The following is a 23,369-nucleotide window of genomic DNA, read 5'->3' as shown; positions in this document are numbered from 1 at the left end:
GCTCTGGAGTTCCTTGTGTGACTGAGACGTCTTCGTGGGCGGGAAGCCACCGGAAGAGCCGGGCATGCAGTTACAATGATGCCTCATCTCCCCTTCCTGGGCCATGGCGACAGGGCCAGGCTCTCCAGCCGTGGGCTTGGGGGGCTGTAATCTAAGTGCCTCAGAGGCAAAGGCCATGTCCTAATATTTTAAAAATAATAAAGCCATTTATTGAGGGTGTACCACTCTAACAAGGGCCTTAAATGCATAATCTCATCTAATTCTCATGACCTTCGGGTTGTTTTATCATTCCACGGGTGCTATTATTATCTGTATTTGTTGATCAGGAAATGGGCTCAGAGAGGTTAAGTAACTTGCCCAGAGAAGGAGGAAGGCTGACTTCAGGCCTGGTCAGCCTGACCCCTCACCCCTAAGCTGTGGTCCTATTGGAGGTCCTTGGCATATAACAGAGTACAGGGTACACAGTAGGTGTTTAACCAAGGTTTGCTGATTGTTGAGGTCTTCTGATTTAGCCTTTCTGCCTCTAAGTGGAACCACTTCTAAATGCCCCCAGTTCTGGTCTTATAGCGCTTTGGCCTCCCTGCCCCCAGTCAGGGCTCGAAGTCTTTTGCTGTTTAGCCAAAGTGAGTGACTACAGGCCAAGCTTCCTGGGGCTGAGTACAAAGCCCCAGAGTCGCACACTGTTTTGTAGCCTCTTCTGGCCCGCTGTGGCGGTTGGTGGCTTGACCTCCTAGGGCCCCAGTGCATGGACAGCTGCTGCAGTTGCTGCTGTGAGGGTCCTGACAGGCCCTGGGGCATGCCGAGGGGCAGAGGCGGACTGCTGCTTTGGTCTGGTGGGTTCCTGGGGCTGTGAGGGGAGGAGTAGGAAGCTGGACACAGTGGTTCTCAGCTGGGGCTGATTTTATCCCCCCGAAGGACATTTGGCAATGTCTGGGGGGACTTCTGGTTGTCCCAGCTGAGAGGGGCTACCAGCATCTAGTGGGTAGAGGCCAGAGATGCTCTTAAATATCCTATAGTGCACAGGACAGCCCCTACGACCAAGGATTATCAGATCCAAATGTCAATAGGGCAGGGGTTGAGGAGCCCTGGCCCAGAGCAGCTCGGAGGAAGTCTCAGCCCTGCCTTTTAGAGGCCTGGCTTGGAAGTATTTCTCTAGAAACGTATGCCCCAGGTGCTGGGAAGGAAGCCACTGCCCTGGGTTTGGAACTGTGGTGTCTCCCAGCCCCAGACGACGACCCCCTGCTTCCATGACACACCCTGCTGCAGTGGTCTATGGTAGATCCTTGGTAACATGCAGGATGGGCAGGCCGACCGAGGCTGGCTGGACAGCCTGTTTCCCACTGTGGGGAGCTGTCAGGAGCTCAGAAACATGCAGGTCATGTTGACACGCCCTTTCTCCCCTGAAGCCCCGCCACAGGACTCCCAGGAGGCCAGCAAGCAATCAAGTTCCAGTTCTCACCTCCTGGGCAGTGTGCACTGGCCTGCTCCCACCTGCCTTTTCAAGGAAGTGTCTCTCTGGGAGCACAGCCTTCCAGAGACCTCCTAGCTCACAGACACACCATGCCACATCTCACTCGTTAGGCCCTCTACCCCCCACTCCACGGGGGAGCCCAGCCTGCATCCTTCATCCCAGCGAGTGTACAAAGCCCAGGACCTTCTCTGGGTGCCTTGGGCTGGCAGTGACTTAGAAAGGTTGAGGGTCCAGGCCACTCCCCAAACTCTGCACCCAAGTTCTGGCTGGAGCACGCTTATGTACTGCCACCACCAGGGAGACGCCAGGCTTGCTCTGAAAGCCTTCCGGGGGAGGGGAGCTCTGTCACTCGGGTCACTGTCACCAGTTGTTTCTTACGTCTGACTTCCCACCCTTGCGCTGCAGCGGGTAAGCTCACTTCTGCCCGCCCCTCACAAAGGAGCTAGAGATGCCATGATCAGAAAGCCTTGGGGAGTAAGAGGCGCGAGCCCGGAGGGCCCTCTCACTGCTGCCTTCCTTGACTCAGTCTCCACACCTGGGGCTCGTCCGACCCTCTCTGAGCCCACCTTCTCATCTGCCAAATGAGAAAGGATGGTGCTGTCACCATGGACAGGACATCATAGGGCATGGAAGAAGCAAGAACATTCTCCTCTGCCTGCCAAGAAATGCCCCTTCGCTGTTTCCTATTTCACAAGAAAAATCTGTGCATTCGAGGCATGCCAAAAGTTGGCTTTCCTGCTGCTCCCAGGCCTAGGCTAACTCAATCCTCCAGCTTTTCACATGGCACACAAACCGCAGAACAAATCATTACAGAAATGGTAAACCAAACAACCACTCAAGAAAAGGGGATGGGGGGCGCCTGGGGGGCTCAGTCGGTTAAGCATCGGACTCTTGGTTTCGGCTCAGGTCATGATCTCGGGGTCATGGGATCGAGCCCTGCATCGGGCTCTAAGCTCAGCTAGGAGTCTGCTAAAATTTCTCTCTCCCTCCGCCCCGCCCTGCACTTGCACTCTCTCTCTCAAATAAATAAATAAATCTTAAAAAAAAAAAAAGGCGGGGTCAGGGTAGGAAGGGAAGAATCCTCCTCACTGGGGAGGGGGTTCACATGAACATCTCTGACTCCTGAGGGAGAAGCAGTCCAGGGAGCCTCTGCTCGACTTCGGGACAGCCCTGGGGCAAGCGAGGGGCGGAGGTGGAAAGAAGCTCTTAGAAGAGGGAGGCCGAGCCCCTGACCCTGCCCAGCGCTGGAACACCTATCTCTGCTGGGGCCCGGCTGGGGGCCGCTGGGCTCCGGGGGCAGGGGAAGGTCTGGGCTTATGGCTAAAGGTGATTGCCTCCCAGTTGTGGTCTACCTAGACACACCGCAGAGGGCAGGAATGTAAATTGGGGTGTACCGAAAGCCCCTCTGAGGCCCCCCAGAAAATGAGCTGGCCGGCAACCTCTGACTCACCCGTGCTAAGCCTCTGGAAGAGCAGAGCTCATCTGGTTCAGGGTAGAATCCTCAGCAGAGGCTCTCGATCATTCTGTTCCCTTACGCTCTCCCTAGCCTGACCCTGTAAGTGGGGAAGGCCAGGCTCCCTGCCCTGCTGAGAGTGGCCCAGAGGGTGGCCCCAGCCCCACCTACCTTGCTCTGGGAGGGAGGGCCCAGCTTGCTGCCACTTGCAGGGGCCGTGGCAGGAGTAGACAGGAACATGCTTCGGAACAGCCTGCGCTTGAGGCTGCTCTCCTGGGTCTTAGGGCTGGGGCTGCCCTCCCCGCCCGGCCTGCCTGTTGCCGAGCCCACCAGGCAGGACTGTGGCCGGGCCTCCTCGGAACCGTGCCTGGCAGCCTTGGTCCCGCGCCTACTGGAGGCTGCGGGGGGCGAGGCGCCGGGTAGGGAGCTCTGCAGGCAGGTGCCCAGCTGCAGGCAGCGCTGCGTGGCGCCCTGGAACTCCGTGGGGCCTAGCGACTGTGCCTTGGTGGCCAGCCCATTGGGGAGGACCCTTGGGCTCTGTGGCTCTGGCCACGGCATCTGCCTGCGGCCTGCTGGTGTGCCCCCGTTGCAGGTGAGGTAGAGGCCATGGGGGTCGGTGCGCTCAGACTGGGGGCTCTGCAGGTACATGTCCGGGTCCGTGGCCCAGTGCTCGTCCCCCAGCAGCCCCAGGGACTGTGCCCGCCGCCGGCTGGTGGGGCTGCGGCCACGCAGGGTGTTGGAGCTGATGACCGACAACTTCTGGATGTCGTTGAGCAGCCCTGAGATGTAGCCATCCATGGGCACCGAGCTGCCCCGCACCACGGTCTGTAGGGGAGGGAGAAGAGTGTGAGCGAGCAACCTGTTGTTCACCGCAGGGAGCCTCCACGGGGCTCATGGGGAGGCACCCCTAAGGACCTCGCTTGCTGTGTCATCTTAATTTTTCAGCCACTCACTGGGGCCCACAGCAGGTCAGGCCCACGCGGGGGGCAGAGATACAAGGAGAAAGCCTATTGTCATGGGGCTCGCAGTCCGGCAGGGCAGACAGGGGGTAAGCCCCTCAAATGGTATGGGCAGCTGAGCTTGGGGGCAGGGGGTGGGGTCATTCTCTAGCTCTATCTGTGGCCTTATGGGACATGTACAGAGCACCCCGAGGAGGTAGCAACCAGTGAAGGGTTCTCCTCCGCATATTCTGACAGGGCCCTGACTCCAACCCCTCTTGCCCTTCTTGACCCACACAACAAAATCCCCCTGGTCTGGGAGCCCCAGCCCCACGGGGGCTGCGGGTCCAAATATTGCATGGGACACACTTAATACGAAAAGATTACATGTTGTTACCTGAAATTCAGATTTTACTGGGCATCCTGTAATTTTATTCGCTAAATCTGGCAACCCTACCAGCCTGCCGAGAGGGGCTCCCCAGGCTCCTCCTCCCTGGAAATGGAGTCTTCACCCTGGGTGAGACTCATGAGTGGGCAATGAAAACAGCCAGCTGATTGATAGCTGGTAATGAGGTGCCTTTGTGGTCTTGCCAGGCACGGTCATCTGTGGAGTGGGAAGGACTAAACTCAGCCCGACCATCCTCGCCGCCCACCTTACCTTCATGGGCTGGAGCTGCACCCTCGTAATGCGAGAAGGGTCCACCACGGGCTTGGGTCGCCGCAGTGTGTCCAGGATGTTCTGCCATTGTGGTGGGAGGCCCACAAACTTGCCTTCTTTGGGGTCGAAGGAGGTGTGGACACGGTGCTGGAAGTTCTGTGGGGCCGAGATCTCAGGGCGTTTCTTCTTTTTCTTTCGGAACATGGTGCCTGCGTGGGGAGAGTTGGGCTGAGCTCCAGTGAGGGGCTTCATGGGCACCTGGCCCCGGGAAGCATAGGCGGCTGCAGTGGGTGCTGCCCCCCCGCCCCATTCAGGGCTCCCTCCCCCCAGCCCAGGGCTTCCCCTCACCTCTCATCCCTACTTCCTCAGGGATATGGCTAGCTCCCAGCAAAGCAGTCCCAGAAACAATAAAAGTGCCAGAAATAAGCCAACACAGACTATAAACAAGGAAAAGAGGTGTCTGTCTTCTTGTCTGTGCCAAATCTCCTGCCGAGCAGGCAGACTCTGGGGGTGTGTTTTTATAAGATCCAAAGCCCATTACAAATATCATTCTGCTGTTAAATAATTGAAAAAGGGGAAAGAGGGAAGAAAGCAGGCAAATTCATTTTATGAAGCAAGTATGACTTTGATTCTTAAACCAGGTAAGAATAGTACAAGAAAAAGAAAATTTGAACCAATCTCACTTATGAACAAAAGTGAAGATCCTAAACAAAACTAATAAATTGAATCCAACAGCATGTTACAGTTTTTTTGTTTAACTCAGGTTCGTCCCAGGATGGTTCAACGACAGAAAACCTATTTATGTGATAAGCCACATTCATAAAAAGCCGACATGTTATCCGGTCTGGGACCACATACCATAGGACCAGGAACCCCCAAAAGGGCCCTCTTGGTCACCAAGTGCTTGGCTAGTTCCAGAAGGGTCCTGAGTCAAGGGCACATCTGGCGTGGGGGAGGGCAGCTGTCTAGGGTTAAGTCTCCCCACTTTGGGCCCTTTTCCCTTGAGTCTCAGAACTCTGTGCAAAACATCACTTGCAGCCAAACCTCTAGCCCTTGCTAATCTGGGCTTTGCCTAAGGCCCTGTGAGCAACGTCAACAACTACTAGTGGCAGGGGCGTGCAGATTTGAGATGGGGAGACTGGAAACCCAGGGTAAAGTGAGGAATCCAGCTTGCCTTCAGGGAGTCCCGGGCCAGGACCTCATGTGGAAGGAAGACTGGTTGGGAGTGCTCACTTGAATGCTTTTGTATTGGAAGCAGCTCAAAGTAGCTCAATGGTTTTTTTGTTTTTAATTTTCTCTTTATCGTGGTAAATATACTCAATTGGGCTCTAATGTCACCTGGAAAGATCACTTCTAGGTTTCAAGAAACAGACATCTTTGTTTCTTGAATTAAATGCTTGGATCATTCATCTAACCAAAGATTTGGTGGTGTGGTTCTGACTGTTCTCTTTTTTGTTGTTTTGTTCTCATTTGCAATAAATACAAGTTCTTATACATAAAACAAACAACCAAAAAAAAAAAAAACCCCCCACAAAGATTTGGAATACAGACAGAGCCATGGCATTCTCCTTTGGTTCCTGTTCTGGAAACAGCATTTTCCTGGTCACTTTAGCAGGTTCTGGAGTAGGTCACAGATGTGGGCAGCAGCTGGTGCCCACTCAGAAAGGCAGGGGTCCTCAAACGGCCACAGCTTTCCCAGGAGGAATTCAGCACGTTTGAGTCGATCTGAATCTACATCACACCTCTTGGAATGTCAGCCGCTTATGAGGTTTTTCGCTGGCAGTCTACCAAATGCTCCCTGTGGGCAAATCCACATGTGCAGGAGCCCCAGGGACCAAGGCCTTTGGAATGAAATACACCTGCTGAGTTGCAGGCAAATTGTGGGCAGTCTCCCACTATTTTGGGGAGGCTCTGTGCAAGCTACCTAAATGTTTTGTGCCTCAGGGCTCTTCATTTATAAAACAGCGTTAGTAAAGGCTGCCTCACAAGGCTTAGGGAGGTTTAAGTGAGTAGAGCCCCAGTGAATGGGGGCTGATTCTCTTTTCATGTTACCTCTCTGTGCACCTGTTCCCGAGCTCATTGGGACGTGAGCAAATACAAATCCAGGAGAGATGCCCAATACCGTTCCTTGCAGATTTGCTGCTCAAGGGGCCATGCCTCATTTGGGGGACCTGGGCACCTCACCACCTCTCCATTATGTAGACGCTTTGTGGTTTGGTAAAACACCCTCCTCCCTCTCAGCCTTTGGCTCCCAAAGTCCTCATTCTGCAATCCTGTGCTTATAGCCTCACAGATAGCCCCTCTGTCTCTAGATTAGCTTCACTGATGGTTTCACCCTCCCTGCCTCGTTCTGTGAACTCAAACTTTTTTGCAGGTGTAGGGACGTATCTGAGAGCTGAAGAAGAGTGGGCTAATACTTTTATCCCCAAACATCCCTCTCCCCGACTCCCCCAGCCCTAACTGAGTGCCCAGCTTTTTCTGCAGGAATGTGCGGGGACAGCATCGTTAGCAAATGGTAAATGGCTCTGGGATTCCCCCTCCTCGGTCCCCTCCTGAGAACAAGTTTTTCCTAGAGGCAGTAGGAAAAGTCTGAGGAAAAAGAAGGACACCACAGAGTCCTAGGACCCAAGGTTGTGGTAGTGAGGGTGGGGAGCTGGTGGAAGGAATGAACTGAGCTCAGGTTTTGGAGGAGGGGGGGAGTAGGGCCAGAAATCAGAGCTAATGGGAAATCCCCACCTAAACAGAGGCTGCTAAGACTCATCCAAAATGTGGTGAGACTAACACTGCCTGGGACAACATGATTGTGTACATAGGAAATCGAGAAAGATCTACATACAAACTATTGGAATTAGGTAAGTGAATTTAGAAGGTCCCTGATTCAAGGTCAATATAAAGAAAAAAATCAGTTGTATTTCTTCATACCAACAACAAACAAATAGAAAAAAAAATTTTTTTTAAAGATTTTGTGGTACAATGGGAAATAGATGTCTGGTCTTAGTTTCCTGTTCCTGGGCATACAACTCCTAACACCCTTGCGATCCCAGATGGAAAGAATGTTCCAACTTTTGGACCTGCCCCCGCTCTGGGGAGGGAGTGGGGCTGGAGATTGAGTTGATCTTCAATGGCCAATGCCTTAATCAGTCATGCCTATGCAATGAAGCCTCCATAGAAACCCCTCAACGACAGGATTCAGGGAGCTTCTGGGTTGGTGCACACATCAAGGCGCTGGGAGGGTGAAGCAGGTGGGGACGGTGGGGAAGAAGTTCTGTGCCTCCTACCCCAGCCCTTCCCCTATGCATCTCTCCCGTCTGGCTGTGCCTGGGTTGCATCTTTTGTAATGAATGAGTGCCGTGAGCCATTCTAGCAAATTATAGAACCTGAGGAGGGGCTCATGGGAACCCTCATGGGAACCCCCAACTTATAGCCAGTTGGTCAGAGGTATGGGTGGCCTAAGACTCACAACTGGCATCTGCAGTGGAGGGTGGCTTGTGGGACTGAGCCTGGGGGGACTGTGCTGACTCCAGGTAGTGCCAGAATTGAACAGAGTTGTTGAAGAGCCAGTTGCTGTCTGAAAGTTGGAGAACGGGCGGCAGGAGGAAGGAAACCCTTCTTATTTGCTGTCAGAAGTATTACCAGGGAGGGATGCCTGGGTTGCTCAGTCGGTCAAGCACCTGCCTTCAGCTCAGGTCATGATCCCAGGGTCCTGGGATCGAGCCCCTGGATTGGGCTCCCTGCTCAGCAGAGAGTCTGCTTCTCCCTCTGACCCTCCCCCCTCTCACTCTCTCTCTCAAATAAATAAATAAAATATCTTAAAAAAATAAATAAAAATGTCAAATACTTGGAAATAAACCTAATCAAAGATGTGCAAGGTCCCTACATTGAGAAGTAGGAAACATTATTAAAGAAATTAAAGAATGTTCATAGATTGGAAGACTCAATGATACAAAGATATCAATTATTTCCAAATTAACCTACAGATTTGTTTCAATCTCAGTCAAAATCCCAGCATATTTCTTTTGGTAGAAATTGACAAACTGACTCCAAAATGTACAGAGAAGCATAAAGAATCAGGAATAGTAGAGACCATCTTGAAGAACAAGGTCGAAGGATTATACTACTAGATATCAAAATTTATGGGAACAGTACAATACAGTACAATAATTGATATAGGGTGGAACTGGCATAGGATTGACAAATCGCCCAATGGAACAGAAGAGAGAATCCAGAAATAGATCCATTCATAGAAGGTCACTTAATTTATGACAAAGTGACACTGCAATACTGTAGGGAACAGATGATCTTTTCCAAAAATGTAGCTGAAACAATTAGATATCCATATGGAAAAAAAAAGAATCCTGAAAAATGAATTCATGTCAAACTCCAATTAATTAATCAGATCTAAATGTGAAAGGTAAAATAATAAGCTGGAGGCAGTGATGGGGGGATGAGAGAGGGGGAAACCCACAGTCTGGCCATCACCTGCCCCAGGTCCAGTGTGGGTGACTATGTGGGGGCCCAAGTTTGGTGGGCTCTCCTGGAACCCCTCACATGCTGGGGCCCAAAACACCACACCCATGGGTCCCAGGGATAAATTAAACTACTAAGGTTTTCTTTGTCCAAAGCAGAATGCTCGATGGCAAAGGTTAGGAGTAGGGGATTCTTTCTAGGATTCCTTCCTTCCTTCCTTCCAAGATTTTATTTATTTTAGAGGTGGGGGGCATGGGGAGCAGAGTGAGAGGGACAAGCAGACTCCGCACTGAGTGTAGAGCTCAACACAGGGCTCGATCTCAGGACCCTGAGATCATAACCTGAGCTAAAACCAAGAGTTGGATGCTTAACCGACCAAGCCACCCAGGTGCTCCTCTAGAATTTCTTTCTAAGTGTCTGCCTTCAGCTCAGGTCATGATCTTGGGGACCTGGGATCGAGCCCCATGTCAGACTCTCTGTTCAGCGGGAGCCTGCTTCTCCCTCTCCCTCTGCCTGCCACTCTACCGGCTTGTGGTTGCACTCACTCTCTCTCTGTGTCAAATCAATCAATCAATCAATCAATCAATCAATCAACCCTTTTAAAAATTAAAAAAACTAATAAAGAATACCAAACATTTTAGAATAAAGAGTGATCATGAGGTCTGAGTTTCTAAGAGACACACTCACCCGCTCCGGTATCCAGTGTTGCCCAGTCATTCGGCGTGAAACCCCTGAGATGCAGACATCCTGCGTCTCTCCAGCAATGGCGCCCGTGTCCTTGGAGCATACCACCCGCCCAGACAGAGGCCTCCATTTGCCATCTCTAGGTCTCCATTTTCCAGCCTGATTTTCTACCTTCCGACCCAAGCCCAAGGGCTCAGGGGCCGAGGGAAGGTGGTTGCTGCATCAGCCATGAGGCCGCAGTGGTAAACCAGCCCGTGCCAGCCCTTGAAGTTGCCATCCCAGTATCTCCATCTCTTTGCATGCACACTCAATTCACCTAGTAGAGATTTCCTCAAAGAAGATACCCTGAGGAGGGAGGAGGAAGGAGGAAGGAAGACGATCTTCCCTCCGAGAGCCAGTCCATGCCTTTCCTCCTGCCTAGCCTGACAGAAATCACCTGGACCTGACACTCTGAAGTAGAAACGGCCAGAAGCAGAGCACCAGCTCAGGCTCAGGGTGCCCTCCGCTGCCCTAGCCCCTCCTGTCCCAACACAGGGGAGGGAGATGCCGGTTCTTTCTTAGGCTGGGATCCATCCTTGTGATTGAGGAATGCTTTGAACTTCCCTCTTCTGAATGGCTGTAGACATCACCTGCTGGCTGGCCGGCTGGCCCCAGACTGGACCAGAGGGGGATGCTGAGGACCGGGAGGGGAAGAGCCCTGCCCAAACCAGTTTGGGAAGGAAGCTCCCCAGGCACAGCTCCTGCCGAGGCTGCTTCCTCGAGCCAGAGGCTGGCAGATGGGGAGCCTGTCAGTTCCTGGCAGAGGCTTTCTGGAGGAAATCCTGCCATGCCCAGCTCCCGAGGGTGGAGCTGGTGGGAGAGTTCAGGGAGCCACAGGCCTGGCGTCACTGATGGGTAGGGCTGTCATGTCCGAGAAGCAGAAGCCACAAAGGGAATGTGCTCGGTTCTTTCCAAGGATCAATTCATTTCATTTTCTCACCAACCCCGGGGGAATAGGAATTACTATCATTACCCACGATTCTAGATGAGGCTCAGAGAGCCTAAAAAACTTGCCCAAAGGGACAGAATCAGGAAAGGACTGAGTTGGGGGTCTGAACCTACATGTGGTTTCTAAGCCCCTGCTCTGTCCCCCATGCTTGTTCTGAGGGAGTTGGGCGGTTCTTCATCTCTTTCCTGGGGGGTCTCCATGAATAGCCGTGGGGCTGAGCAGCCTGGGTGGACCCATGGGAGTGAAGAGAAGGGGATGGCCAGGGCCAGCTCTCTCAATCAAGATTGCATGGTTTTTTTCCTGGGCTCACCTGTGAGTCAGAGGCCAGAGGAGATCGGGGTTGTCCTGACTTGTAGGCTGACCCTTACTTTGTTTGGCATCAGGTTTTGTTTTTGCCCTGCAAGGGGTGGGTAAAATGTTCCAAAGTGCTCATGTTAATTGCTGTGGCATCAGGGCCTGGCATATATGAGAAAAGCTGCGGGAGCAGCAGGAGTAGATTCTCTCCAGCACGGATCCACGGCCCCTCGGTGGGGTCTCAGCCTGAAGCCAGGCAACCTGCAGGCTTGGCTCAAGGAATGGTGGGCAGTGCTCTGTGGCTGACGCTGCTGTTCCACGACTCCAAGGGGCCTGGGTGGTGGGCCCCCCGGAGCAGGGTTCTGTGGTGAGGCTGGTCTAGGGTCCACAGTGGGAATAAGCAGAAGACCGCAGTGGGTGCATCACCCTCAAACTGCTCCCCTGGGGGGGAGGAGACATCCACCTGCCTGGGCCTGGAGTGCCAGAGCCACCAAGCTGTTTCCCCAGCAGAGTCACCTACCTTACCTTCCACGCCCAGCTTCGAGGGGGGTTTGGCTATTGCCCCACACCAAATCCCTTTCAAAGGAAGGATGTGTAGCTCACTGAAGGGATCCACAAGAAGGGGCTGCAGGCTGGGGAGGTGGCTTCCAGAAAGTGAGTCCAGAGGAGTTTGCGGCTAATCTGAGGGGGGCAGGATTTGGTTGGTTGTGTCAGTCCTGAGATCTTGTTAAATTCTTAGGAATGAGCCCGGTGGGATTCCCCTCCTGTCTGGATGACTGGGAAGGAGGCACCATGGGCCCCACTCCAAGTGCTAGTAAGTGAGAGTGGAGGGACACATGGCCTTCCTCTGAGGGAGGCTCGGCACCCGCTTATCTCAACTGAGCGCTGGCTTGGGGTGGCCCCAGAGAATGGGGTTCCTGAGTTTCTGCTTGTGACCTCAGCCTACTTTCCTCCTTTGTAGGCTGTAGCATTTCCAGTGGCGACGAGGGAATGGACCCATTCACCTCTGCCAGCTTCCCCAGATACACGAGGAGCTAGAACAGGGGGCAATTTTAGGCATCTGTAGTAAATACCCACTCAGTCAATCATCACTCAGGGAGTGCTTAGGGTAAGCACCGTGCTCTGGGCTGATCATGTCACATAGAGGATCTCCTCCCCACAAGCCTATAAGGCAGGGCTACTACTGTACCCATTATGCAGACGAGGAAACCCCAGCTCACAGCAATCAAGTCATTTGCCCAAGTAAAGCAGCAAAGAAGAGCAGCAAAGAAGAGGAAGACCTGCGTCCATCTGACCTGATGTGAATGCGGCTGCCGGCAGATGTCACTCGCCGCCACCACCCCCCCTTGTCTCATTCTCAGACCCATTCATGATGCCTTGGGAAAGGAACTATTCTAGACTCATGATGCTGAGGTAGGTAAGCGCCCCTTCTTTTTTTTTAAGTGGGCTCCATGGCATGGAGCCCGATGTGGGGCTTAAACTTACAACCCTGAGATCAAGACCTGAGCTGAGAACAAGAGTCGGACACTTAACTGACTGAGCCACCCAGTGCCCCCCCAACCCCGGCCAAGCCCCAGAGTTCTGTAGCACTTAGAAAGGTACCTCCACGACTGCCACCAACCGGGCACAGAGTGGCCTAAAAAGGACCATGTCATCTCCAGGGCTGGGCCCTTCCATCCAGAGATCTGTAGCTGGGTTGCCCGACCTCTTTGTAACCCACTTTGTGAACTGTCATCCAACACAGGCTGCTGTGAAGAAGGATGGGCCTCACTGGCCCCTGGTTGAGAACATCGTGGACAGAAGCTAGCTTTTCACTAAAGTATTCTTACTGGCCAGGAATATTTTTCTCAAATGTTACGTTCTGGAGTTTGTTTAAATATAAAAGTATGTTATTCATTCATTGATTCAATAAATTCATTTATTGTACGTCAACTCTGCTCTGCGTTCTAGGGACTGTGGTGAATAAAACAAAATTCTTGGTCTCTTGCAGTTGGGCTTGCTTTTCCAAATAGATGCTGCTAGACGCCACCCTGATCTGCACCACCTGCCAGAAGAGATGGTGGTGCACGTGCTTGGGGACTTGCTCATGGGGTCTGGCCTCTCCTCTGTCCCTGGCCAGCTTTCAGTCATTCAGTGGCATTCCTGACAGGGACGTGTCTGTGGCCTGCTCCTGTGGCCTGCTAGAATACGTTCAGTGATGCGGAGCTCCCCCGCCTTCCTGAGGCCCCTGCCCTCTGTCCTTCTATCCCCTTGCTGCTCATCCTTTGTATGGAGCTGATCTCTGTCCTCCCTCAGCCTCTAGCAGGGGTCTGGGCCTGCCGCCTACCTCTCTTCACATGACATGAGTCAGGAGACTCATTTCCTGGCCCCCAAGTCTCACCAGGGGGGAGGGCCTGAAGAGAATTTCATGGGCTTTTCTGCCCAAAGGTCACCTGCAGGGTGGCTGGGTCCTAGAGCCAGGCTGTGCCCCTCCCCACCATTGCTCGAGGGCCTCGTAGGATCTGCCCAGGGCCTCCATGCTGAAGTGTGTAGGGTCCCCCGGATGCTGAGCAAGACCTTGAGGTTTTGCTGTCGCACTGGAGAGGTCCAGAGAGAAGCTGAGTGTGCAGGGCAGAGGGCATTATGCACATAAGCCAAAATGCCTGGGTTCCCTGCACTTGCCATCATTCCCACACTACAGGTCCCAGCAAATCCCCAGGGGAGAGATAATGGGGCTGTTGTTGAAAAGAATATGATAATAAAGCTCGTTCAATCTCTTGTGTCAACACTCCAGCTGAATGAGAGGCCAAAGAGCCAGGCTGGCCAGCCAGGAAGGTCAATATTGACTCAGGCCCGCCTCGCGGCCTGTTCCAGCCTACTAATGCCGTGCCGTGGTCCAGCAGCGGCGCGAGCCAGAGCAGCCCTCTGACCTCTGTGCACTGTGCTTAGAAGCCACAGCGCTGGGCTTTCCCGGGCTCGGGGTTATCTCCGAAGGAAGAGTAAAGAATGGCCTTCCTGGAAGGGCTGTAGGCCGAGCACTCTTCACTCTCCCCGATTTTCAGCAGCAGATGTCTGAGTCCCTGTCACAGAATACTTAGAGGCTGGCCGGAAAGAACCACTAGAGTCCCCAGTCACAGGCTTAAGGCCCCTAATCACACAAAAAGATTATGTTTAGGGGCACCTGGGTGGCTCAGTCGTTAAGCGTCTGCCTTCGGCTCAGGTCATGATCCCAGGGTCGTGGGATCGAGCCCCACATGGGGCTCCTTTTTCAGCGGGGAGCCTGCTTCTCCCTCTCCCACTCGCCTGCTTGTGTTCCCTCTCTTGCTGTGTCTCTCTCTATCAAATAAATAAATAAATAAATCTTAAAAAAAAAGATTATGTTTAACAGCTCTTAATTTTCTGTGTCTCTGTGTTGTTCCCCTCTTCGCTTTATGCTTACAATACTGCGAGATGGGTCAAAGCTGCTTTACTGGGTGCATCTTAAAGATGATAGGTGGCTGGGGAGAGGACAGAAGGGACCAGAAAGGGAATACACACACATATGGGTATAAAGTGTGTAGCATGTGTCAGACGCTGTGCTAGGTGCTTCTTTTGAGTGCATTTAATAGCCACAACCCTACAAGCTAGGTATTATGAGCTCTGCTTTATAGGTGAAGAAACTGAGGCTCAAAGAGAAAGACTGTCTGAGATGGTAAGTGTGGAGTTGGTATTCAAACCCAGTGTCTCTAAGCTTCTAAAATGCCTGGCGCCCAGAGAAATCAAACGACCTGCCCCGGATCACACAGCTGCTGAGGGCCGAGCTAGGACTAGAAGCCTCAAGCCAGAGGCTCCTTCTGCCCGAGGCAGCCCTGTGGCCACAGTGTGTCCAGGGTCTCCCATGGACATGTGAGTTCATGTGACACATACAGAACATGCTGCTGTCTCTGTCTCCAAAGCTGGACCCTCTTCCAGAAATAGCCCCTCCCCCGGGCCACCTCACTACCTGCCCTCCACAGACCCTCTGCCTTTATTCCCATGGCTTGCTCTAACCCCTCCACAGTCTCCTACCACAGAGCCAGACCATTCTCAAATTCTCCAGGAGAACTCAGTGCTTGGGTAGTTTAACCTTTCCTAAGTAATAATTAGAGGCTTGGGGAGGAGGCTCACGACAGGGGCTGTTCGACATTTATTATTTATCACCAGGACTTCTCACAACTATCCTCTGAGGCAGGCTTGATTGTCCCGTTTTATAGGTGAAGACATTCGAGTTTGAAGAGAAGTAAAACAACTTGCTTAAGGAATAGAAGGCAAAGTCAGAATTTGAACCCAGCTCTTTCTGATTCCAAATGTGTTCTCAGCTACTGTCCTATGCATGGCCCGAGGAGAACTCGCAGTATTACAGTACACGCTGCAACAGTTCCAAAAGACCTGAGCACAGATATAGACTTGACCCTCCTCTTTTTCCGACCTAGAAAAACAAGTCAGGGGAGCCTAAAACACACCAGAATAGGACAAGATACAGAAAACTCAGCCCACACCCCGGGAGCTCTTCATGTCTTAGCCCTTGGTGTTCCTAGCAGCATCTATATTCCAGATGGGATGCCACTCATCATCCACGGGTGTGGGAACAGCTGGATCCATTGTAGCAGGTTGGAGATCTGGGGAATGAGCTATCAGGCTGGGATGCGCCGAACAGCACCTCTGCCTGGGGCTGCCTCCTGGCCTGCTCAGCGCAGACACTGGGCTGGCTACTGCCCTTCCTGTTTGGGAGCTTCTTTCCCAAGCAAGAATTCAGTGCACCAGCCTTGGTGACCCTGTCTCGCCCCCCACAGGCATCACACAGGACAGCGGAGGCTGGGCCAGGGGCAGGCAGGGCATCTGCCTGGGGCTGGGCTGGTGGAAGTTACAAGGCACACCCACTAAGTTTGGAGAAATGGCACCTAGAAGGGACCACTGCCCCTGCCTAAGAGTACCAAGAACATCCCAGGAGGGCCCCCTGCCTGCCCACTGCCCCTTCCAGCTTGTCCCTCAAGGAGGTCTTGAGAAGGCTCCTGAATACCTTACCGGGCTGAAGGTTCCTCACTCACTTCCTGGCCGCCTTCCTCGCCTCCTCTCCCTCCGGACTCCTCACCCTTCCGTGGGCAGCGCTCTCAGGCACCGAGGAGAGGGAAGACTGGGGACCTTCCCCGGCCCGTCCTCGGAGGCCTGGGTGGAAACAGATCAGAAAGTCGTTGTGACACATGGAGCATGTGTCTCTGTGGATTTTGCGACCGGCCGGAATCCAGAGCATTTGGAACCGCCTCCCGACAGAGCCACCATCTCAGGTACATGGGGAGGTGGCTGGCTCCCCGCACGGCGCACGGGGAGGAGGGGCGGTGGGCGCAGCCCCGGCCGTCCCACTCAGCGCGGCCACCGGCCCCGCCTCGCAGGCCCGAGTGGGGCGCCCCCTGGGACGCGAATGCGCAGGCCCCGCGCCTCAGCAGCCCCAGCGCACACGCGGAGGTCGGTCCGCTCCCGGCTGCGCCGGCTGTCGGTCCCGGCGGCGCTCGGGGGCCCCTCCGCCCCGCGCCCTCCCCACGGCCGCTCCTGGGTGCGCGGGGCGCCGGCCAGCCCCGAACTCTGGGGACGGAAAACCCGGGGAAAGGGGGCCGCGCGGGCGGGAGACCTGGCCCGCGTCCTGGCCCCCGCCCGGGGAGGGGTCGCCGGCCTCCCGGGGTGGCCGGGGCACCCACCTGCCCAGCGGGAAGTCCCTGGAGAGCTCGGGAGGCCGCGGGAGCCGGGCCCGCCCTCGGCGGGAGGGACCTTGGCGCCGGGAACGGCGAAGAGAGGGCGCGCATACTTGTTTGTGCAGCGCAGGCTTCACCTGGCCGCGAGTTTGATTTCAGGGTGTGGCCTCAGGTAGGACAGGGCGAACACAAAGCCCGGGAAAAGTCGCCGAGGAGAGCAGGCGCCGCGGCCAGGAGCCTCTTCGCCCGAGGGGCGCCCCCCTCCTGCTCAACCCTTTCCTTCTAATCACTCGGCTCCAGCTCCGGTCGGCCCTTCGCTTTGGGGCCCTGATCCGGGTCGGCCCGCTGCGACCTGCCGGTGGCCCCGTGGCCCCTGAACGGCCGCGCAGGGGCCTGACCTGGATTATCCGCTGAGCGCCTCGCGGTGTAATTAACTAATTTGCATTGCAGATGCACATCTGGAGGCCGCGGGTCGACTCCTCCCGGATACCAGAGGTGCAGCGGGGCGAGTGCACCCACCCACATACTGCGGAGTCTCAGCCGCAGTCCCCAAACCTGGCATCGGGGCCTGTCTGTCCCATCTGGATAAGACCCTAAGACTGTTTTGAGGTAGTTCCCATACGCCGGCAGGAAAGCCCAGATTTAAAGAGATTCCAATTCCCTTGTCACACCCGGCCTCAAGATTCCCCCCCCCCCCCCTCGGAAGGAGACCTTCCAGGCGCCCTGAACTCCCAGGGAATGGGCCTGGTTCCAGAGCTGGCATCTCCTGGTTGTCCCCAGCAGTGTCCTGGCCTAGGAGCAGGATGGCCATTCAGAGTGGTGGCTTCCTCCTGGCTGCCCTTTACCCTGCTTCTTTTGAATTAGAGGGTAGCTATGTTGTGGGGGAGAGGCAGGGCCACCCCTCTGTCTCTTCCCTAAACAAGGAAGTGAGCAGACCCTTGCTGTCCTGGGCTTGGGACCCCAGAGAGGGCGGTGTCCTACAGAGTGCTAGGGGGATTCTGGCTTGGAAATTCAGTATATCTAGACCTCGAGTGGCTGCCCCAAGCAGTGGCTGGACGGCTGCCAATGTCACAGAGGGGACTGAGGACAATGCTGGGATTTTTGTCATTGTTGGGTGCCTCAGTCTTTCCTTATTGAGTTCACTATTGCCATGTCTCATCTTTATTCACTGATTCTTTAGATCTATCAATGCAATTTCTAGATAAAGCATTTGCATATGGACTCTATTGCTTATGCATGATTTACTATAGGGACCTGCCAAACCCAGCTAAGGTGGCTAGCGGGAATTTGCCAGCCCAGAACACCTGCAGCCTGTCTGGCTACACCACAGACCCCCCCCCCCCCCCCCACGGAAGGTATGTGGTGGAGATGCTGTCCCTGGTGAGCCCTGGGTTAGTGTGTGGAAGCTGGGCAGCTAACTACAGGACCCCTGCCCGCCCACGAAGTATGCACTCATACTTACATTTAGTCTCTGCTCCTCTCCTCCCCTCCTCCTCTTTGTGTCTTTCCCAAGAAGATTCCTTCTCTTTCCTCTGACAGGGCAACACTGAGGCCTGACCCCTTGACCCAACCCCTGACCTCCTGTGGCCCCTCAGGAAGCTGCCTGCTGAGCCTAGGCTGAGGGGGGCCATGTGTTGGGGAGGGGGCAGCTTTCCCCACAGAGTAGGTACCTAGCCATGTGGGAACACTGGCTGAATGCTAGCTACTGGAAGCAGGTTGTGTTGGGTGGGAGGGTTCGGGAAACTGGTTGTTGAGGATTTGAGATGAACCAGGAACTAGGCTAGAATGAATGGCATGACGTTGTTGAACCTAGAATCAACACCCTAAATTATTTTTTACTGACTCAACAAATGCACACATGAATTATTTTCTTTTAATAAAATAACTTACAAAAAATACAAATAACTTATATACCAAAACCAGAGCTCCAAGCAGTGCTTTTGAACTGTTGAACTCTGATAAAGCATGACTGATCATTAGAATATTATCACAGTTGAACTGGTATTTAATTTGGTTTGAATCCAGGCTTGGGTGTCCCAGAAAGGCTACTAGTCAAGTCCCATCCTCACCCTGTAGGAGTGAGTCTAGGAAACCCTGGGGTCCTTTGGGAGCAGAGATGGGGTTTGGGGCCTCAAGAGAGGCAGAGACTCCCCAATATAACTGACCTGAAAGGTAATGAATCCCCATCTCTGGAGGTATTCAAGAACCCAGATAACTATCAGTAGATATGCTAGAGAAAAAGTTCCCATCCTGGATACTAGACAAGACTAGGGGACCTCTTGGGCCTATCCCAACCTCAACTTTCTGCACTTCCAGTCCCATCTACAGGTGGGTCTGCTGCACTGGGTTGGATGACCCTCTGCAAAATGGGACAACTGGGATGTGCAGAATGTGTCCTGAGTGATTAACTCCCCCACCCCCCGCACGCCCATCCTCCTCTGATCCACGCCCAACTCAGCCTTGCCCAGGCAGTGGCAGGAATAGTCTGGGGGACAGTGTCTCCTCCAGCAGCCATGTGCCTCCCTCTGGCCCTGTTCCCAGGTTGCAGTGCTGAGCATGGGGAAATGGACCAGGCACAGCCTTATTTGAAGAGCCCTGGTGGCTGGCCTAGGCTTCCTGCTTGTCCGTGCACTGCCATTCTACGGAGCAGACAGGAGCTCTGTACAGGGACACTGACAACTGACATTTCACCATGGGCAATGCGGTTGGAGCCTCTCCAGCTCCGGGGCACTGGCCAGCAGAACTGTGAGAGGGCAGCAGGGCAGCCCCAGGGAGCAGGGTGGCTGCTGCCCAGCAAGCTCTCTCTTAGCCTTTGGCTCTTGGGGCCTGTTGGAACATCTGAGCACCTACAGCCAGGGCTGAGAGCCCAGGTTAGGGCCAAAGAAGAAAGATACAGATCTGCTTGTGGTTTAGAAACAAAAACACATTATCCTTTCCCTGTACCTTTCTGCTCCGTGACTTGAGAAGCTTCCTGGGGATCAAGAAAACTACTGACAGGCTCACTTACTCCTTCCAGGGCTCCTTCCTCTGGGTGACTCTGCCCTCTTCTAGTAATAGAAATAGCAATGCCTGCCAGGTAGTGAAGATTTACACCTGTCTCACTCAAGTCTTCACAACAGCCCCAGCACAGAAGCACTATACTATTATATTCTCACTTCACAGGCGAGGAAACAGGCTCGGAGTGGTTAAGGAACTAGCTCAAGGTCTTGTAGTCACTGAGCGGCGGAGCCAGAATTTCAACCCAAGTGTATCTACCCCCAGCTTGTTCTCTTATTTAGGCTGCTCAGAGGTCCCTGGTTCCAAGGACTGTTGGACATGACTTGACCATGTGAGGTCAAGTCCCAGGGAACACTTTGGGGGGAACATTGGCCTCCTTGCCAACTCTGACCACCACCCAGGATGGGTGAGACACGTGACACAGAGTGTATGTGGGGGCTATCCCCCCCCATTTCTGAGAAGGGCATGAGGACTTCCACGTGGCAGTGGGTATGTGGGGCAGAGGGGGCCTCAGTTTCTTCTACCCTGTCACTGGCTAGGAGCCAGGTGCTAGATTTCCCGTCATGAACCAGCACCCTGCTTGAAGTCCCTGCATCAAGCCATCTGTCCTTCACAGACCCAGACTTGGCCTGGTGTTCCTGGGCCCGCATGCAGCCCTGGCTGGGCCAGTGGGCACTGGCGTACATGCTTGCTACTTGGCTGGAGGAGCTCCTGGAGCCTGGGCCCGAGGAAGGGTAGCTGCGCGCTCACCCTGCAGCCCTCAGCCCCAAGAGAGAGGCACACTTGGGAAAAGTCCGCTTCCTCTCCCTCTCCTCCGGGGTGCCCAATACCTGTCCCTTCCTGCTCGTGGGGCAGCCTGGGCCAGGGTCCCTCACCTGATGGGGCCGCCCGTCTATTTCTGCTGATGGGGCCGAGAGGCAGGTGCAAACCTCTAACGGTCTGGGAGTGTGAATGGAGGGGCCCTTAGGCAGGAGAGAGGTAGAGAGTCTTGCTGCAGAGACCATGGTTCTTGCAGGATTGGAGCCCTCTGTCTCTTTAGCCTTCCAACATGTCTCAGTCTCAGTTTCTTGATGTGTATAACAGGGGAAACAGCGTCCCTTTCTCTTGGGAAGGGGATGGAATGACAAGGCTAAAGCATTGAGGTACTGGAGTCCCGAGGACCTGCACCCCCAGACAGGGTGAGAGGTTCTTGACCTTCACCCCTTATAGCTGCTGAAGCCAGGCGGAAACTCCCCTCCCCCTTGCCATGCATGCACACAGCTGCTACAAGGAGCAATAGAGCCCAGGAACACTTGCTTCTAGGTCAACCCAATCGCTCTATCCACTACAGATCCCAGAGAGAGAACCCTAGCCCCAGGTGGCAGCCCTGCCTGGGCCCAGTTAGGTATTTGGGAAAAGCCTATGGGACTCACCTGCCCAGTTGCTGGACAGATGTGTCCTTGTGCCATCCTGAACCTTAGCAGAGGTGAACCATACCCAGAAGCCTCCAGCCTCTCTCTGCCTGCCTTTTTCTCAAGTTCTGCATCTGTACTAGATTTTCGATGCTGCTGGGAATACAGAGGCCTGTCCTCCCCAAATGCAAACTGACACTGGAGGCTGAGCTTGCCCGACCTGGTGATGTGGCCAAGCTCTCAGACTCAGGGGTCACTGTCCACCTGCCTCAAGGGGCCGAAGCAGGGATGGAGCCGGCTTTGGCGCCCTTCCCAGTTTCATGGGGGTAGGAGCTACCCTGGGGACGACTGGAAACAGAAAGGGCCACCTACCTGCCAAGGACACTCATTTTAGAGACATGATGAATTCACTTAACATCTTCTCACTATCCCTTGCTCTTAATGGGCTCCAAAGTTCCATCCAAATGCCTGTTGCTGGTAGTTTAGCTCTCTGGCTGGCATTTTTGCTGGCAGAACTAACAGCTGGAAGCTGCTTGAATGGAAACCCTTCACTGTCCTTTCCTCTCTTCTGAGCCTCTCGCAGTTGTCCCTGGTCTAAGGCTGGGTCAGGGCCTGGCTTTCCGGAAGGACAGGTGAGTGCGGGGGAGCAGAAGGCTTGTGCCTGACCCGGAGAGGGTCCAGACTAGAGCCCCAGGGAAGGGAGGAGTCTGAGGAAATATGCTGTTGGTTGCCCAAGCCCGGTCCACAACCCTCTGGGGGGCAAAACCTTAGCTCTAAATGCACAAAGTTCATACACTCTGGGCTGTGACCTCTTGGGAGCATTGACTCTGGCTATAGTGCTCCCCGAACTCTGCCTTCTGCATCTGCCCCGGGTCAGTGTTGGAAGGCATGGCCTGTCTAACTGCCACTTGGCTGGGCCGGCCCATCTTTAGAGGGGTCTGCAGGGGCCCAGGCAGCTACTGCCATCCGATCGTGGGGGCTTTCCTTCCTTAGCCTCTGGCCCTCGCCTTGACTACCCCAGGGATGGTGCCTGTGGGAACTTTTTGTGAACACGGACATGGCAGGGGTCCTCACCAGTGGCTGGCACAATGGCCTTTGCCGGGATGATGGACTGTGTGGGGCCAGCTCTTCCTGTCTGATCATCCTCTCCTCCACGGGAGCTCTGCATGCACGCTCACTCCTGGCCTTGCCTTCTTGCCTCTGGGCCGGGCTTCGTCCCTCCCCAGGGTATGGGACCCCATGTATCTGAATCCCAGACACACCATCTTCCAGCAAGACCCACTATAGTGGAACATAAAAGTCTTCTTGTCCAGTTTGGGCCTGGTGACAGGGTGACAGATGACAGGCGACAGGCCTCCTGCTTCCGGGACCTAACCTCTGGTGGTGGCCGTCGGACATTTAATTTCCTGCCTGGGGTCAGAGTATATACCGGTGAAAAAACCAGCAGAAATAAAGGGTCTCCTGTGTGCCTCCTCTGACTTCTGCCCCAGAATTGCTCTTTCATTCCTAGATAGCTTCATCATTACTTTCTTCTTTGGCTTCAGACGCTGCCAGCCTTATGGTTAAAAGGTAAAATGCTTTCCAGGACAAGGAGAACTTAAATCAGTCCATTTTCGAAACTTAAATCAATCTGTTTACGAATTAGCTGGATCTGTATATCAGAGAGTATCCTGAGGGGGGTGGGGGGGGCAAAGCCTCTCCTTGGGGGGCACTGGGGAATGAACTTGGGCTGAGCTGAGCATACTGAGCAAGATGCAGGGGTGGGGAGGGACTGGGGCGGCGGGTGTGGCAGGGCCAGCCCCCTGTTAAGGCAGGAGGCACAGATGAGCATCAGGGCCTGTCTGGCCTCTTAGTGTATTGGGCCAGGCTGTGTCCTCAAGTCGTCAGGTTTTGCTTGCCCCTGCTTGGGGGTCACCTTTGATGCTCCTGCTGACAGAAAGGCAGCCTGGGTAGTGAGGGAGTACAGCACTGGGAGGTGGGGACCCCCAAGGCCTGAAACCAAGGCTTTGCCACCAGTTAGCTGTGTGATCTCAGGACCCACTTTCCTTCTCTGGGCCTCTGCTTCCCCCCATAAAATATAGGGCTTGATTAAACATTCTTAGGGACTCCTTTTGGCTTGAATGTGCTACAGCCGTCCAAGATGGCGAGCTCCTTTCAGGGGGCAGTCCTTTCCTCCTCTGCACCCCACCTCACTGACCCCGGACTGCACTCTGGATGCCCGTGAGGCTGTGGAATAAATGGTCCCCCAGTTCCCTTCCCTCTCTGTGCCTTCCTGTACAATTCCTCATCTGAAGCTAAAAGAAAGAAAATGGAGGCTGGAGGCTCCAGGCCAGGAAGCTGAAGC

The 23,369-nt window shown here is 54.2% G+C and overlaps 1 protein-coding gene across 3 annotated transcripts in view; it reads right to left on the bottom strand.

Moving 5' to 3' along the window:
* PAK6 (p21 (RAC1) activated kinase 6) overlaps positions 1-23,369 on the bottom strand; it is a 33,985-nt gene that overhangs the window by 6,668 nt on the left and 3,948 nt on the right. For 2 of the 3 annotated variants that reach the window (XM_034993638.1, XM_034993641.1), the window contains exons 1-2: positions 4,521-4,787; positions 3,096-3,749 (exon numbers count right to left, since the gene is read on the bottom strand). In XM_034993638.1, the coding sequence (XP_034849529.1) occupies positions 3,096-3,749; positions 4,521-4,772 (906 nt within the window). In that variant the 5' untranslated portion in view covers positions 4,773-4,787. Of the gene's footprint in view, positions 1-3,095; positions 3,750-4,520; positions 4,788-15,975; positions 16,117-23,369 lie in introns of those variants that run through there. The other variant, XM_034993639.1, reaches the window with a different exon arrangement.

The sequence above is a fragment of the Mirounga leonina genome, unplaced genomic scaffold (genome assembly GCF_011800145.1).
Source record: "Mirounga leonina isolate KUSES-001 unplaced genomic scaffold, KU_Mleo_1.0 Mir_91, whole genome shotgun sequence".
Taxonomy (NCBI): Eukaryota; Metazoa; Chordata; class Mammalia; order Carnivora; family Phocidae; genus Mirounga; species Mirounga leonina.
Note: the sequence above shows the minus strand (reverse complement) of the source record. Positions and strands in the feature narration are given on the sequence as shown.